This window comes from Euprymna scolopes, chromosome 14 (assembly GCF_053919585.1).
Source record: "Euprymna scolopes isolate OS-2025 chromosome 14, ASM5391958v1, whole genome shotgun sequence".
NCBI classification, from domain to species: Eukaryota; Metazoa; Mollusca; class Cephalopoda; order Sepiida; family Sepiolidae; genus Euprymna; species Euprymna scolopes.
The window spans coordinates 91,092,433-91,107,597 of NC_136495.1; the positions used below are offsets into that span (position 1 = coordinate 91,092,433).

The 15,165-nt window shown below is 35.7% G+C and overlaps 1 protein-coding gene across 1 annotated transcript in view; it reads left to right on the top strand.

The window, feature by feature from the left end:
• The window catches only part of LOC145293157 (uncharacterized), a 178,064-nt gene extending 163,343 nt beyond the window's left edge, over window positions 1-14,721 (top strand). Inside the window, exons 10-11 of the mRNA XM_080139607.1 lie at window positions 9,233-9,473; window positions 14,097-14,721. Of these exons, the coding sequence (XP_079995733.1) occupies window positions 9,233-9,473; window positions 14,097-14,328 (473 nt within the window). The 3' untranslated portion in view covers window positions 14,329-14,721. The remainder of the gene's footprint in view (window positions 1-9,232; window positions 9,474-14,096) is intronic.
• The last annotated feature ends 444 nt before the right edge of the window (window positions 14,722-15,165 follow it).

The window sequence follows — 15,165 nt, forward strand, 5'->3', positions numbered from 1 at the left end:
AACCCTTATCTTCAAGTGGCTTATTGCCATAACTCAAAAAGAAAACAAATAATAGATAGTATAGTCGGTGGAAAGAGTAATAATATCAGGTATTAAGAAATATCACAAAGATGAAGAGAAGATTCTGCAGCAAAATTGTATGCGAATGTGATTAGCCTGTAAGAAAAAAAATTTTTTAATTCAATTTTCACCCGAAACAAAGCACAGTTCCACTTTGAAATGAGGGGGGGCTACTATCAGGGACATAAGTTGCAGGGATATTATGAAGCGAGATGTGCAGCAAGATGCCTGTTCACATTGCACTTGAACTTCTGCATGTCAGTACAGTTGAGAAAGCAAAATCCTGGAAGGGAGTTCAAAACTCTAGCAGTTCTGGGGAAGAAACTATTGGAGTAGAAGGCTTTCTTACACCTAGGGATCTGTGAAGGGGTGGGATTTAGCTGCTTGTTGGGTTTGTTGAGGGTATTTACGTCAAGGAAGTACAAGTGCTTGTTGTTCCTCAGAGCATTCACCATTAAAATATTTGTAGATTAGACAGAAGAATGCAACATCTCATCGATGAGACAGAGGCTGATGCTTAGATGCCAGTTCAGGACCTACCAGGTTGGCAACTCTCTTTTGAACCCTGTCCAGAAGTGAGAGACTAGTAGCAGATGCACCAGCCCAAATGTGACAACTACTCCATACATGGGCGAATGGTGGCCTTATAGAGGTACAGGATACTTTCAGGCATAAGTAGCTTTCTAGAATGGTAGAGAGAGCCCACCTCTCTCACAGCAGCCCTGGCAATGCTCTCAATGTATCTGTTCCAACTCATGTTCCCTGTGGATGTTATGCTGAGCAATTTAAAAGAAGTACTTTCAGATAATGAATCTTTGGTCATTGCTATTGGTAGTAGAGAAGGTTTCTTGTAATTATTAAAGGATACAAGCTTAGTCTTGGTAGCATTAAATGTAACCATCTATTTTTGTCCCCATTCCACTACAGATTGAAGATCTTCCTCTACTGTTTCTGACATTTCTTTAGATATGTGTTCATTTGTTTTCCGCTCGTGCCTGTTATAGAGCGTGGTGTCATCATCAAATATACTCATCTCAGAGAGAATTTTATCAGGCAAGTCATTTATGAATATTAGGAATAATAAAGGTCCAAGGATAGATTCCTGAGGTACTCCCGCATTTATATCATATTGTTTAGATGTACGACCATCGAGGAAATCTGGATCCTTCTCTTACTTAAGAAGGATTTAATTATGTTATGTCTTCTCTCAATGATACCATATGATCTGATTTTCCTGAGAAGACCATCATGCCATACCCTGTCAAAAGCCTTAGATATATCTAGGGTTACCACTTTACCCTCTCCTACTTTGTCCAGTGAATAGTAGATACGTTCAGAGATTACAGTTAGGATATCTTGTGTGGAACGGGCTTGCTTAAATCCATATTGTTGGTCGATTAAAAGTTTAGCAGCTGTAAGGTGATAGACAAGAGCTTGATTAATTATGGAGTCAAATATTTGGGTGAAAAGCGGGAAAGGGCTAATGGGGCGATAATTTAATGGATCAGTTCTTTCACCAGAATTCTTGAAAACTGATACCACAGAAGCAGTTTTCCAACAGTCAGGAAAGTAAGATTCATTAAGGCATTTATTGTAAAGTTTGGAGAGAACTGGAGCAACCTCAGTGGAGCATTTTTTTAATAGTACAGCCAGGATGAGATCGGGTCCACATGATTTCGAGGTGTCTAAGCTTTTTATGATACCATGCACCTGAGAAGGGGTGATTTTCAAATCATCTAGTGTGGCGTCTGTCCGCAAAGGAAAGTCAGGGAGGGAGTGGTTTGCCGAGTCCAATGTGGAGGCAAACCAACTGGCAAGCATGTTAACCTTCTTGATTCCCGTGCAAACCACCTCATGATTATTTGATAATGAAGGTATTGTTGATTGCCCATTATTTACTACACTGTTGTAGATTTTCTAATAATTACAAGTTCCTAATTTCTGTGCTTCAATATGTTTTTTGGTGGTTTTGGTATATTGTCTCTTAGCTGTTGCTATTTTTCTATTACAATTACTTCTAGTTTCTATAAACTTCTGTCTGTTTGAATTGGACTTATGTCAGGAAAATCTGTAGTACGCATGCTGCCTTTGAGCAATGGTAGCTGTAGAAGTAAACCATTGGGGAGAATGGGGTTTGCTATAGAATTTCCACATGGGAACATGTGCTTCAGTTGCAGTTTTGGGCCATTTTTTTGTTAGTGGTCTCATTTGCGCACTGTTCAGCGGGAAGAGAAAAGATATTTCTGATGAGAATCCTGATGGCTTCCCAGTCAGCCATTTTATAATACCTCGTTGTTTTGAGCAATGGCTCTTTAGTTTTGGGTCGAAAATTTAGGGTGATTTCGACCATTATCACAGCGTGATCAGCATTCTCAAGTGGGCTGTCGGCATTCCTTACACAATCATCAGGAACTGTGGTCAGAAATAGATGTAGAGGTGAGGCATGTTGATCTTGCTGGTCTGGGGAAACCTGTCGGAAATGTAACCGTCTGCGTTTGTGTAAGTAGAAAATCCAAGACAGTTACTGTGGTGGACATTGAAGTCACCAAATACATGTACTTGTGCGCTAGTATCGAGGGAGAGTGCTGTATCTATGCTGTTAGAGACTTTGTTTATTAGCGTACAGTCCTGGATCGAGGGAGAACAGTAGAGAAAATATTAGTAGTTAATGTTATGTTGTATCTGCACAAATAATTAACAAGAACACGGAAAGTAAAGGTATAACAATAATATATTAGGCAGAAAAGTTATATACATATTTACATGTCTTCAGATATACTTCAGTTGGAGATATTCCGGCAGGTGGCATGTTGCATGTCTTACTGGAGGCAACATAGGCGTCTTGCCTATTTGACGGTCGTTGCAGAACTCTCCCGGTATTGGTGATTGATACCTTTATATATCTCATTCTCTCACCTATGTTAATTAGTGGGCGTCTCCACAACACCCCCCCCTCCCAAGATTTGAAGATTTCAATATCTTTTTCTCTTGGGGTTCATTATAATTGGTTCTGTAAACTTTCTTTTCCTTCCCGATCTTCTCGGTTCGGGCATGGTTTGTGGTGGTTCGATATCAAACGCTTCGTATAGTATATCAATTGGATCTTCCTTTTCATCAGGTTTGTCATGTTCGTTGTCTTTTATATGACGTTTTCTCAATTGATTTTGATGTCTTTTGTGTATCCCTTTTGGACCTTTCATCATGTAGACGAAGTCGCCGATATGTTTATCTACCGTACCAAACTCCCAATATTTTTCATACATTGAAAATATACACGTTTAAACCTTTTACGTGATGTGTGTGTAGTTTGATGGACGATTGCTTGCTTTGGTATTAATTTATCAAATGGTGATTTTATTTTTCTAGCAAACATTAATTCTGCTGGCGATAATTTCAACAGTGTATATGGGTTCTTAGTTATCCTGTATATTTGCAGGAATTGTTGTAATGCTTAAACTATCTACTACGATTAGGTAGTATTGTCCTTCGGTCGGTCCAGCAAAGTCTATATGAATGCGTGACCATGGATGGTCAGTTTTTTTCCAAGATTTATGGACTATCAGTGGTGCCTTCGCGGCTAACGCACAACCTTTACACTTGTTTACTGTTAGTGCAATATACACATCCATGTTACGCCAGTAAACGTAACTACGCATAAGTGCCTTCATCCTATTTATACCCGGGTGTCCTGTATGAAAATCACGTAAGATCTTTTTCTGCAAGGTTTTCGGGATAACAACTCTTTCACTATATAATAAAACATAATTGCATACGGAAAATATGCTTTGTGTTTTTTCATCATTTTCCCTTATTTTTTTCTTTATGTGTGTGATGACATCGTCATTTTCAGCCTCCCTTATTATATCGGTTAACGTGACTGGTAATTCTTTTACTATATTCACCACTATGTTTTTTTCCTCATAATTGGAACGTATAGCTGCAATTACTGACTCTTCAAGGGTTTCCTCCATTTTCAGTATAAGCCTTGACAGGTTATCTGCATGACCTATTTTTTCCGAACCCAGATGTTTTATTTGAAAGTCATAATTTAGCAAGATCGTACCCCCACGGAGTAGGCGATTTGCCGTATATATTGGCAAGCCCTTTTTTGAGCCGAAGATTGTCACTAGGGGCTTGTGATCTGTTTCCAGTATAAAGTGTCTCCCGTACAGATAACGGTGGAATTTCGTCACCGCGAAAATAATGCTTAACCCCTTTTTTCTATTTGAGAGTAAGCCTTTTCTGTCGGAAGTAGTGTCCTTGAGGCGTGAGCTATAGGTTTCTTCGATCCATCTGGCAGGATATGCTGTATACATGCTCCTATACCATACGAGCTTGCATTGCTCGCAAAACTTATTTCTAATTTTGGATCGTAATAGGTTAAAAATAGATTGGACATCAGCGTCTTTTTAATTTTCTCAAATGTGTCTTTGCATTTTTTGTCCATATCCATGGTGTTTCTTTCTTTAATAACTTGTTAAGCAGAGCTCTTAGGTCGTGCATTCCTTTGATAAATACTTGGTAGTAGTTTGCGAGACCTAAGAAACTCTGTAGAGTCGTCACGTTATGTGGTGCCGGCATGTTTTTAATTGCTGTCGATCTTTCTGGATCTGGGCGTCGACCGTCTTTATTTATTATTTGCCTGAAATATTTGATTTCATCTAAACAAAATTTGCATTTGTTTTCTTTCACCTTGAATCTGTATTCGTTTATTCTTGTGAATACTTCTTTTAGATGCTCTTGGTGTTCACTTATGGATGCGCTCCTGATGATCATGTCATCCAGGTATGCACAAGCACAATCTATTCCGTTCAGCATTGTATCCATTGCTTGTTGGAAAATTGCCGGCACAACTTTGATCCCGAAAGGTAGATGGTTGTATTTGAACAACCCTTTGTGCGTGTTAATGCATAATATCTTTGAGAGCATTCTTCTTCCATCAGAATTTGTAAATAGGCATCGGACAAATCGATTTTTGAAAATATTTTGCCAATATTTAGTCTGGCAAATATCTCCTCAGAGCTTGGTAAAGTTTTTACGTATACCGTAGGGGCTGCCCAGACGCTAGTTTCGATTTTCTATAAGATGCCTGTTTTTTCGAGTCTATCTAGCTCGCTATTTATTTTGTCTAAACCGGCGAACGGTACGTTCCGATTTTTCTTAAACACCGATGTTGCATCCTTTTTTAGCTCGAACGAAGCCTTAAATTTATTGCATCTTCCCAGTCCAGTAGTAAATATTTCTGGAAATTTCTTTTTTAGATCGTTTTTAATATTTTCTGATGTTGGGGTGCAACTGGTTATTTTTCTATAAAAAGCGTTCATTGGTTTATTGGTTCATTGGTTTATCCCAAAGATTGAATTTTTCAATCCAGTCAATTCCCAGTACTCACTTTCTTTAATTACAAAGATTTTCAATTTCTTCGTCGTGCCATTTAAATTAATGGGCAGGATGACTTCTCCTTCGAATTTTATTTTGTCTCCTGTCACTGTTCATGCACCTTTACTTGACTTTTGAAGGGTCGGTTTACCCAGCTTTTTCCAAGTGTTGACGTTTATTAACGATAAATCCGATCCAGAGTCAAGCTGAAATTTCACTTGTTACGAAAATATTTACTGATACATATTTTCGTAAATTATTTTTTCATTTGTCGTTTGTTCTCATTTGGTGTACTATTTTTTTTTCTGCAGCAAACACTCTTATGTCCAACTTTATCGCAATTGTAGCACCTGATATTTTTGTAAGGACAATCCTTTTCCAAATGTTTTTCATCACATCTTCTGCAATTATTGCCTGATACTGTCTTTTTATAATTCCTTTGATTATTATCGTAATTTCGTTTTCTGTAGTTATTATATTGACTATTCTCGTAATTTCGTTTTCTGTAGTTATTATAATTTGCGTATTTATAATTTGGGTATTTTTTTAAATTTTGACTAGTCTCAAAATTTCTTTGTCCTGAGTTTCTGAAAGGTTTTTTAATCTTCCTAATGTACGCCACTCCTGCTTCTTCTATATCCCTGGAATCTTTTTTTAGTGATACTGCCCTTTGGCAATCTTCTGCTAATTTCTGCAATGTCAGACCTTGTTCTGTCTCTAATTTTGAGAGAACGCGTCTTCGGATTTTTTGTGGATACTAGACCCTGTGCAAAGATTGAGCATTTGAAATCGTCCACTGCGAGTTCCAATAATTTAAAGTTGTCACAGTTTTTGTTTACTACTGACGCGTATGTCAGGTAGTCCTGCTCATCAGTTTTCTTAAAATTCATACATGACCATCTCTTGTGGAAAAGAGACATGTGCGGTCCAAATAACTCCTTAAGAAGCTTTACGGTCTCAGCGAAATCTAACTGATTCGTTGTCCTTGGCAATATGAAATCAACAAATTTGCAATGTTCACTGGTACCAAGCTTTCGAAGTAAATAAACTTACTTTCTTTCCATTTGGCTAGTTTTCGCAGTCTGTTTCGAAAATATCTTCATACTTCTTGACGTATGCATCAAAAGTTTTATCCTCTTCCGGTAGGTATGTGAACACATCTATGCTGTTAACAATTGTTGTGTTGGAGAAGGTTGTATTACTTTCTTGTATGGAATTAGCTGCTAATCTTTCTAACAGTTCTTTCTGTTCAAGTTGCATCTGCGCGAACTTTTCTCCTTGCCTTTCTAGGCATTTTATGAGTCGTTCATTTTGTCTTTCATCTCTTTCTGCGTATCGCGCTTGCTGTTCTTTTTGTAGGATCTGCTGATTCTGCATGAACTGTGTCATTATTTTAGCAAATTCTTCCATCTTGTTTTTTTTTTTCCAAAGATTAGAAAAATCAGTCTATTTTACTAATTCACTTTTTACAATAACTACGAACAACCGTTTTTAGGTTCGCTTTTTTTTTTCTTTTTCTTTTTTTCTTTTTTTTTTTTTTTTTTTTTTTTTGTCAACCGAATTTTATCGATATATTATTTTTTGCATTGAACCTTTGTTTTTCCCTTTTTCTATTGAGGGATAAAAAAAAAATGTATTTTATTTTTTTCTCTTAATCTGTTAAGTTTTGATTACATACAAGAATTCTTTTTAAAAAAAATATCCTTTCTTGGTACAGCTGAAAAAAAAAATCACTTTTCTCCTTCAAGACAATTTGCATAAATTAGTTCACGGTGTACTAGCGAAAACACCTTTTTTTTCTTTGACTTTCGTAGTCACTTTGAAATGGTTATTGGTATTTTGCTTTCAAGTATCCAGTGTTCGAATATCTCGTTCAACAATTTTGTAATTACTTTCGTTTGTTTTTCTTTTGTTTTTTTTTTGTTTTTTTTCGACAATGATAACTTTCCGCGTAAATCATTTTTTGAATACCGTTGCTGTGTCTAACAGTAAATTACTGAGTAAATCTTTTTCAAAATCCTCGATGTTACTGTTGTGTTCAACAGTAGATTTTTTTTTTCTTTGAGTACGTTTTTTTTTGTTTGTTTTTTCTCAATCTTTCTCGAATAAGTATTTTTCATACACTACTGTTGAGTTTAGTAGTGGATTTTATCCCGCGTAAGTCTTTTTTCAAATTCTCGAGGCCACCTTGTGTTTAATAGTGGATTTTATCCTGCGTAAGTCTTTTTTCGAATTCTCGAGGCCACCTTGTGTTTAATAGTGGATTTTATCCCGCGTAAGTCTTTTTTCAAATTCTCGAGGCCACCTTGTGTTTAATAGTGGATTTTATCCCGCGTAAGTCTTTTTTCGAATTCTCGAGGCCACCTTGTGTTTAATAGTGGATTTTATCCCGTGTAAGTCTTTTTTCGAATTCTCGAGGCCACCTTGTGTTTAATAGTGGATTTTATCCCGCGTAAGTCTTTTTTCAAATTCTCGAGGCCACCTTGTGTTTAATAGTGGATTTTATCCCGCGTAAGTCTTTTTTCGAATTCTCGAGGTCACCTTGTGTTTAATAGTGGATTTTATCCCGCGTAAGTCTTTTTTCGAATTCTCGAGGCCACCTTGTGTTTAATAGTGGATTTTATCCCGCGTAAGTCTTTTTTCGAATTCTCGAGGCCACCTTGTGTTTAATAGTGGATTTTATCCCGCGTACGTCTTTTTTCGAATTCTCGAGGCCACCTTGTGTTTAATAGTGGATTTTATCCCGCGTAAGTCTTTTTTCGAATTCTCGAGGCCACCTTGTGTTTAATAGTGGATTTTATCCCGCGTAAGTCTTTTTTCGAATTCTCGAGGCCACCTTGTGTTTAATAGTGGATTTTATCCTGCGTAAGTCTTTTTTCGAATTCTCGAGGCCACCTTGTGTTTAATAGTGGATTTTATCCCGCGTAAGTCTTTTTTTGAATTCTCGACGCCACTGTTGTGTTTAATAGTGGATTTTATCCCGCGTAAGTCTTTTTTTGAATTCTCGACGCCACTGTTGTGTTTAATAGTGGATTTTATCCCGCGTAAGTCTTTTTTCGAATTCCCGTCGCCCACTGTTATGTCTGCACAAATACTTAACAAGAACACGGAAAGTAAAGGTATAACAATAATATATTAGGCAGAAAAGTTATGTACATATTTACATGTCTTCAGATATACTTCAGTTGGAGATATTCCGGCAGGTGGCGTGTTGCATGTCTTACTGGAGGCAACATAAGCGCCTTTCTTATTTGGCGGTCGTTGCAGAACTCTCCCGGTATTGGTGATTGATACCTTTATATATCTCACTCACCCACCTATGTTAATTAGTGGGCGTCTCCACAACAGTTATGTTGCATGTTAAGTCTGAAGCACATAAAGGCCTGACCATTTGATTCTAGTTTTGTTTCCCTAGTCAAGGGGGTGGGGTGGGTGGGGCTGAATATAGATTCTAAGTCTGTGCATAAGTCTGTCTGAGTCCTTATGGCAGAGTGGGAGTTGTTAACCAGGCATGTTAAAGTGGTTAGAGGGAATGGAGGAGACATGAAGGTTAACTTAAATTTTAAACACATTTTAATAAAAATCTATAAACATAGGTTGTTTATTTATAAATAATTAAATGCACTGCAAACAACTGTTTTTATAAAAAAAATTCCTTCATGAATAAAAAAATATTTTAATTTTGATGTTTTGACACAGTTAGAGAAATCTAGAAATGTTGAATTCTGAAAAAAATTTTGAGAGTGACTTCTAATAAAAATACTCCTGTTTTTTACTCTGCTGTCTCCTTTAGGTTATCTTTATGATCACGGTCACTTAGCCCGTGCAGTTTGCTGCCGTATTGAACGGGGAGAATCCTCTGTGAATCAGTTACTGCCAGAAGGCTACCGATTAAACCATCCTTGGCTTGGCAGAGTTACTGCTTGTGATCCACCTAGAGAGACACAAAAGACCAAATCGTTAAGTATCAACTGGTGCTACGATGATGAAAAGTCTGAAGTTCTCGATGGTACAGCGGGAATCTGTTATACAGCGTAAGTAAATCTCAACTTTTTTGTATTCTTCTCCCATGTATTTTTTGTATTCTTCTAACATGATGGCATGGAACTAATTTCCAAACTTAGCTATCTTTCATCCAGGTTTTTATTTATCCCTCTTTCGCTCAAATCCATTTTTATTAGTTTCTTTCATGTTTTCCTGCAAACTGATATAGCTACCTCGACTGTTCTACATCTACTAACTTTCTCATTTGTGACCTTCCAACAAAGTCTCCTATTCTGCATACATCTTCTTATACAGTTCAGAGTTAATTATTCCTCTAAAGTGGTTAATTCTAAGCCTATCTTTAAGACTCGCATGACACAACGATTGTATCATTCTCACTTCTATGCATCATCACACTTCATACATGTGACTGATTAGACTCTTCGCTTATAATAATGCTTGGCTGGTTAGTAATGGCAGAAGTTTGCTGAACTTAGTTCATACACTCCTAACTCTTTCAATCTAGCACTCCTTCCTATGTTTCAATATCATTCCTTTCTAAGTTTCAACTCCTTTCTATGTTTCCATGATATCACTCCTTTCTATGTTTCAATGATATCACTCCTTTCTATGTTTCAACGATATCACTCCTTTCTAAGTTTCAATGATATCACTCCTTTCTAAGTTTCAACGATATCACTCCTTTCTAAGTTTCAACGATATCACTCCTTTCTAAGTTTCAACGATATCACTCCTTTCTAAGTTTCAACGATATCACTCCTTTCTAAGTTTCAACGATATCACTCCTTTCTATGTTTCAACGATATCACTCCTTTCTAAGTTTCAATGATATCACTCCTTTCTAAGTTTCAACGATATCACTCCTTTCTAAGTTTCAACGATATCACTCCTTTCTAAGTTTCAATGATATCACTCCTTTCTAAGTTTCAACGATATCACTCCTTTCTAAGTTTCAACGATATCACTCCTTTCTAAGTTTCAACGATATCACTCCTTTCTAAGTTTCAACGATATCACTCCTTTCTAAGTTTCAACGATATCACTCCTTTCTAAGTTTCAACGATATCACTCCTAAGTTTCAATGATATCACTCCTTTCTAAGTTTCAACGATATCACTCCTTTCTAAGTTTCAACGATATCACTCCTTTCTAAGTTTCAACGATATCACTCCTTTCTAAGTTTCAACGATATCACTCCTTTCTAAGTTTCAACGATATCACTCCTTTCTAAGTTTCAACGATATCACTCCTTTCTAAGTTTCAACGATATCACTCCTTTCTAAGTTTCAACGATATCACTCCTTTCTAAGTTTCAATGATATCACTCCTTTCTATGTTTCAACGATATCACTCCTTTCTAAGTTTCAATGATATCACTCCTTTCTAAGTTTCAACGATATCACTCCTTTCTAAGTTTCAACGATATCACTCCTTTCTAAGTTTCAACGATATCACTCCTTTCTAAGTTTCAACGATATCACTCCTTTCTAAGTTTCAACGATATCACTCCTTTCTAAGTTTCAACGATATCACTCCTTTCTAAGTTTCAACGATATCACTCCTTTCTAAGTTTCAACGATATCACTCCTTTCTAAGTTTCAACGATATCACTCCTTTCTAAGTTTCAACGATATCACTCCTTTCTAAGTTTCAACGATATCACTCCTTTCTATGTTTCAACGATATCACAAGATAGCAAAACTTTTCACATTCCAAATATGCTTTCTCCACATCTGAGTTCTCATCCATTTCCATTCTTGCACACAAACTAGTTATCATCTCTCATCTACATCTAATTCCATTGCACTACTATATAACCAATTATTATAAGTATCACAAAAAATTGAGTTGCACCCAATTACCATTTCCACAAACTGAGTAGGGGAACTTTTATCTTTTTGGATGCTTCCCAAAACTACAACCACTGATCATCACTGATCATCTTGGTAAAATTTATTCTTACACTTTCCAATTCTTTAAATTAACAAGTAGACATTCCATTGTTTCACAGACACTAAATCATCAGTATATAGCATTTGTTCCCAACAACGCATACAAAACAACTTGGACAACGCTTCTAAGTCGCAAATGAAAAGCAAAAAATCGGTACAGAACGCTGATGTATTTCCATTCTAACATTAAAGCAGTCACTAAATGCGCTGTTTATTCTAACATAATTTTGAGCATTTCTGGACATTGCTTGAAAAATCTTTACCCCAAATTTATGACCCCCCCCCCCCCAGGCTACATCTTTTAGCACTCTGTCAAAAGCTTTCTCTAGAACTGCAAAAATAAAATACAGGTCTTTTTTCTTATCAAGGATTTTCTTTTGTATTTGTCTCAGAATAGTACTTTGTTCAAACATTAAATCAAACTGCATTTTATCCATGTTTATCTGAATACTTATCTGAATACTTATTTGAATACTTATCTGAATACTTATTTGAATACTTATCTGAATACTTATTTGAATACTTATCTGAATACTTATTTGAATACTTATCTGAATACTTATTTGAATACTTATCTGAATACTTATCTGAATACTTATTTGAATACTTATCTGAATACTTATCTGAATACTTATCTGAATACTTATCTGAATACTTATTTGAATACTTAATTTGCTGCTCAATTATTCTGTCAACCATTGATGTATTCCTCTTTACTCTTATAACAATTCACAGTTGTACTAAGACCCAAGTCTTTCAAAACAAACTCACTTTTATGAACAAGTTTGTTAAATTTCTTATTTCAATTCAACCTTAAACATTTCTGCAATAATGCTTGAGGGTTCGGCAGTCTTACACTTCTATATTTTATACACTGCTTCTCATACCATTTTTTTCTCAGTTCTTATAGTTGGTTTGGATACTTGCAACTTTGAAAAAATTTTCAGTCCCACAGAAACTCAGTATTTAGCAATTTTCCATTTTCAAGCATCCCTGTTTATTTTTTATTTCAAATGTATTTCTCTCCAAAAATGTTCATATTTGTCCTTGCCATCTGTTAATGGCAAAGACAAGTATGGACAGCTATCCTGAACACACTATTCTTTTAGTCATCTCTTTGCAGTATATCTGATAACCTAGCTTGCTCAGCTTCCATCTTGGTTTTGTATATTGTCCTTCTTGTTATTCTCTTTACCACCAGCTACACATATCCTTCTTGTTATTCTCTTTACCACCAGCTACACATATCCTTCTTGTTATTCTCTTTACCACCAGCTACACATATCCTTCTTGTTATTCTCTTTACCACCAGCTACACATATCCTTCTTGTTATTCTCTTTACCACCAGCTACACATATCCTTCTTGTTATTCTCTTTACCACCAGCTACACATATCCTTCTTGTTATTCTCTTTACCACCAGCTACACATATCCTTCTTGTTATTCTCTTTACCACCAGCTACACATATCCTTCTTGTTATTCTCTTTACCACCAGCTACACATATCCTTCTTGTTATTCTCTTTACCACCAGCTACACATATCCTTCTTGTTATTCTCTTTACCACCAGCTACACATATCCTTCTTGTTATTCTCTTTACCACCAGCTACACATATCCTTCTTGTTATTCTCTTTACCACCAGCTACACATATCCTTCTTGTTATTCTCTTTACCACCAGCTACACATATCCTTCTTGTTATTCTCTTTACCACCAGCTACACATATCCTTCTTGTTATTCTCTTTACCACCAGCTACACATATCCTTCTTGTTATTCTCTTTACCACCAGCTACACATATCCTTCTTGTTATTCTCTTTACCACCAGCTACACATATCCTTCTTGTTATTCTCTTTACCACCAGCTACACATATCCTTCTTGTTATTCTCTTTACCACCAGCTACACATATCCTTCTTGTTATTCTCTTTACCACCAGCTACACATATCCTTCTTGTTATTCTCTTTACCACCAGCTACACATATCCTTCTTGTTATTCTCTTTACCACCAGCTACACATATCCTTCTTGTTATTCTCTTTACCACCAGCTACACATATCCTTCTTGTTATTCTCTTTACCACCAGCTACACATATCCTTCTTGTTATTCTCTTTACCACCAGCTACACATATCCTTCTTGTTATTCTCTTTACCACCAGCTACACATATCCTTCTTGTTATTCTCTTTACCACCAGCTACACATATCCTTCTTGTTATTCTCTTTACCACCAGCTACACATATCCTTCTTGTTATTTTCTTTACCACCAGCTACACATATCCTTATTCACTAAATCATGTCTCTACTCACCTTAGTGTTTTGGCTTTTCTCTGATGCACTTCTCAATTTCCTCATTCCATCATTCCAAAAACTGCTAAGGATAATAATTCAATTCAAATAAAACTTGAGTCAAGTTATCATCCATGGCAGTATCTGTCTTTGTCTCATCAAACATAAAGCAACTGCTTGTTTGTTTTCATTGTGACTTTAAATCTGACTACATCAAATAGAATTATTATTGCAAGAAATGATTTTTTTCAAATGTTAGCTTGACTCATTAACTCAAGAAGCACCAAACTAGTTTTATAATACCTGTTAAATTTAGAAAATTTTAAATTGTTCAAATTTAAATACACATATCTTTTTATTCCTGAAAATCTTTAGATTATTAAACTTATTCCTTTTATTTCTTGTAGGATTGAGAAAAACCTCTTCTCTCGCTTAACAAAGCACAGCTTATATGAAGAATTCAAGAAAGTGTGTCAGAAATTTGAGCGCCAGGATTTGACAAATGTCAATTCTTACAACAAAGCTAAAATGCTGGCCATTCCTTTCCAGACTGCCAAAAATGTCATGTTGAAGAAACTCAAAGAAAACAACTGTGGAACTTGGGTATCTAAGCCCATTGAGGAGGAAATGTTTACGTAGATATCTGCTGGTACAACACCTATGTAGTAGATAAATGCAAAAACTATAAAAGTTACTACTACTACTACTACTACTAGTAGGTAGTTGTAACTCACTTATAGAACTAATTTAGAAAAAAAAAATTTTTTTTTTTTGTCCAATTTAGCAAAACAACTGTTTTGCTAAATTGCTGTTTGCCAGTATTTAAAAAAAAAAAAAAAAATGTTTAGCATTATCGTCATTCCAAGGGGAGACAGTGCAACACCTAGCACAGTTCTTTAGTTTTTGACTTTCATAGCTTTTATGTCACCAATGGCATTTTGTAGGATAACTAGTTGCTGTGCTTTCTTTTGATGATTAGGGGGAGACATAACTGAATGAGGACGCTTTCAGAAAGAAAAAAAATGGAAAAAATTAATAATCTTTGCAGCCATTGAAAAAAAGGCAACTGCTTCAATCGCATCTGCACTTGGACTCTGACTTTCCAGTTTTTCATTTGCTTTTTGGAAGAGTCCAAAAGTCTAATCGAAGCAGATTTTTACAATATAATTGTTTCTACTCCTACCAAAAGGAATCCCCATCATTTATTTTTACTTGTTTCCTTTATTAATTGTTTGAGTAGACTTAGAAACACAAATCCTTACCCCCCCCCTCATAACAAAAAAGATAGATTCACCTACCAAACTACAATTTTTATTCTTCTTAAATCATAACAAAGAAGGAAAAAAGTAGATTTCCAGATGATGTAATTATGTATAAAGTTTTGACGATAAATATATATATATATATATATATATATATATATATATAATTTAACTTTTTTCTTCCATACCTATTGTTCAAAATGTACTACAAAAT